Source organism: Impatiens glandulifera, chromosome 1 (assembly GCF_907164915.1).
Source record: "Impatiens glandulifera chromosome 1, dImpGla2.1, whole genome shotgun sequence".
In the NCBI taxonomy this organism is placed as follows: Eukaryota; Viridiplantae; Streptophyta; class Magnoliopsida; order Ericales; family Balsaminaceae; genus Impatiens; species Impatiens glandulifera.
In genome coordinates this window covers 107,203,338-107,206,343 of record NC_061862.1, presented here as the reverse complement: position 1 = coordinate 107,206,343, position 3,006 = coordinate 107,203,338, and the positions used below count along the sequence as shown (strand labels likewise).

The 3,006-nt window shown below is 34.0% G+C and overlaps 1 protein-coding gene across 1 annotated transcript; it reads right to left on the bottom strand.

Moving 5' to 3' along the window:
* Nucleotides 1-715: 715 nt before the first annotated feature.
* On the bottom strand, nt 716-2,718 carry LOC124922763 (BTB/POZ domain-containing protein At3g05675-like). The gene is made up of 2 exons (XM_047463472.1): nt 2,560-2,718; nt 716-2,286 (listed from the first exon to the last, which is right to left on the bottom strand). Exon 2 carries the CDS (start codon nt 2,233-2,235, stop codon nt 940-942), a length of 1,296 nt encoding a protein of 431 aa, XP_047319428.1. The 5' UTR covers nt 2,236-2,286; nt 2,560-2,718; the 3' UTR covers nt 716-939.
* Between the last annotated feature and the right edge of the window lie 288 nt (nt 2,719-3,006).

The window sequence follows — 3,006 nt, the reverse complement described above, 5'->3', positions numbered from 1 at the left end:
CATTCACACCTGTCAAAATTATTTAATTGTTATACCGATACAATCACATGTTAATTATAGGGTCGGGTAATACTAAATTAGTTAAGTTCGAAGAATATACAATTACTTTTTTCACCCCATGAAATGTTTTTTCTAATTCTAAAGTATATTAATGGATATTTGAGAGGGCTCTTCTTAGAATAGGGGGCGATTCGTGCTTCTGAATCGCGGAATAGAGAAGAATGTTTTAGTGGGTTTCATCCGCCTAAGAAAAAGATGTACCACTGAGACTGCCTTCACTTAAGAGCTACGAGCTTCTTCACTTTTGCGTTCTATAAATATAGAAGTCTTTAAAACCATAGTAAAATAACCCCATTGTTCGATTAGCTAGAAGAGAGTTTAATGAACTAACGGGAAGTCAAATATGGAAGAGCTCAAGGTTAGACAAGTAAGCCAAGCCTACATTTTATGATTAACAAAGATGAAATTTTATAAATATGGTAACTCCGTTGAATATAGAGAGTCTTAATAGAGTATAATCGATGAAATATGACCAAATTTAAATTTATCTAAAAAATTCCAAACCAAACCTTTCAAAGAAAAATTATAGGTTATATATATATCAAAAAATAATGAGTTTAGTATGAGGATACAAATTAATGAACCTGATTCAAGTTTGACAAGTCTAAGATAGTTCTTCAAAGCTTTCAAGTTTTAAGAAATGAACTTTTGTTTTGTAACATGAAGATCAACTAAACAAAGAAACTAGAAAAACAAATTAAGTTTGTTGTTTTTGGTCAGTTTTTGATGCTTCTTTGCATATATATGTATAGCAAGCTAATCAGATTGCATGATGTGTTTCACATAAAAGGCAATTCATTTTCAATTTTCAATAAAGTTACACGAAATCCCTTTGAAATCGCTTGCTCTAGTGTCATTTCTGGGCTAGATAAAAAATAATTAATTGAGGGTAAACGGAAGAGTGGAATTACAATTCTCGCCCTTTTCGAAACCCTCGACCAATCTCCGATTTGCAGATTTCGTTCTATAACACCAAATCTCGAAAGCCTCACTCAAATCAGGATACCTAACATGTTCTTCTCGCATCCATTCCTCGAGTATATCAGCTTGATCATCCGAAGGCAATGCCAAAATCAACGAAACAATTGCACCTTCAATACCCTGGCAAAGATCCTCATCCATTTTATGATCAAAATTTGAATCCTCGTTACTCTTTAAATCGAGAAGAGGCTTCATCTTCCTAATATAAGGTAGCCAAGTTTTTAACAAATGCACGCGGGTATTTGGTGAGAGTATAACGTTCCCATACCCAACTGCTTCAAGAACCCTAGCCGTCAATTCCATCACTTTCACCTTCAAACCCCACATCGAATCATCGAGTTTCAAATCTTCAACCGTCCTAACTATAAAATCAGAGATTTCAGCCCAATTTGATACAAAATCTTTCATTAGATCTACTTTCGGTAGTAACCCACACAGCCATTCGAGATCGGAGAGACTCTGCATGACGATCGTATTCTGTTCAATGTTCGGTTCCACAAGCAACAAACTCAATTCATTTTCGAAAGTGGAAGAGATTTTCGAAAGTCCTGTTCTTATTTCCGACTTGACTTCATTATCTGCCATGACAATTGGGGTTTCTTCATCTTCGTTGAGCATGTATTCAATCTGTTCTTGAGCAGAAGTTTTAAGCTCACTACCAAATGGAGCGCAAGGCTCGTTTAGAGATGTGGCGAATCGAATTGCAGAGATCAAGACCCCTTTTGTAGCATTTAAATCTACAGGTTGGATTCTTGCTAATATTGGCATTGCAATTGGACCAAGTTTAGAAACTGCTTTTAGAATCTCATCCTCTTCCTTGTCATCCCATGGGACTGCTTCTAAGTAGTGTATGCAACTCGATATGATCTTTTCGCAGCTGTAGGCAGTTGCGACTTGAAGAACACCAATGGCTGATCTAACACATGCCCATGAATCTAACAGTGAGTCATCTGGAAGATATAAACTCTTGAAAAACTCCATATGATGATCGTAATCGACATCCGAGCAATGAATATCGATTTCTAGGCTTTGAGATGAAATCTGTTCTTCGAAAAACTTGCTTACATTCTTCAGGACAATTGAATGAGAGTGAAGAAGCTCGAGTTGGCCTTCTTTGTTTGTTAATCGCAAAGTCATATCACTTGTAGTACTGTCATTAAACTTGTAATGTGTTGCATCAATGGTTTTTTCCATGTTTGGCGAGAATCAAAAGGGTATTTCATTCTTTATGAAGTCGAAATTGTTCTACAATTTGACAAATCACACAAAAAAGGATCATGAACAACCCTGTTCATTTCAATCTATTCAATCAGCTAGATAGACAAATGCAGGAGTAACAAGTTCAATTGAGAAAGATGAAACTAACAAGTTCCCATTTCAAAAAAGAGTAATCATTCACGAATCATTGAAAAGAACAAGTAATAAGTAACAAATGAAGTAAGCATCATCGATTATAGATAGATTATATTGGAGAAATTTAGAGTTCTAATAATGCGAACAAGAAATTAGTCGACTTACCATGAATAATCCTCCTTCTTTCAACCATTGTAGAAGGAGAAATCTGAATTTAGTTCAGGCGAAAATTCAGATTTCAGATGAATGAAACTTAATGATAAAGAAAACGAAAAGAACAATGAGACGATTAGGGTTCAGTTCTCATAGATAATGCCGGTGAGAGAGAGACTAATTTACATAGTTACCCCTCACCATTCACGCATATGTTTCTAATAAAAGAATTGCATATTAAAATAAATTATTATTTAATTTGTATTCATGCATCTTTTATTTTTTTCTAATAAAAGTAATTTTATTAAATCTTTAAAAGGTTAAATTTTTAAATTTAGTTTTAATTGGACCTTCTTTATTCAAATTTTATCATTTTTAAACGTTATTCACTTGTCGTTATTCACTTGTCGTATGCTACGTAGCATTTATAAATAAAAGATAAATGTCACTAATTTAACT

Bases quoted from the DNA above. Each gene is read 5' to 3' on its own strand.
- LOC124922763 (XM_047463472.1), bottom strand. From the start codon at position 2,235: ATGGAAAAAACCATTGATGCAACACATTACAAGTTTAATGACAGTACT.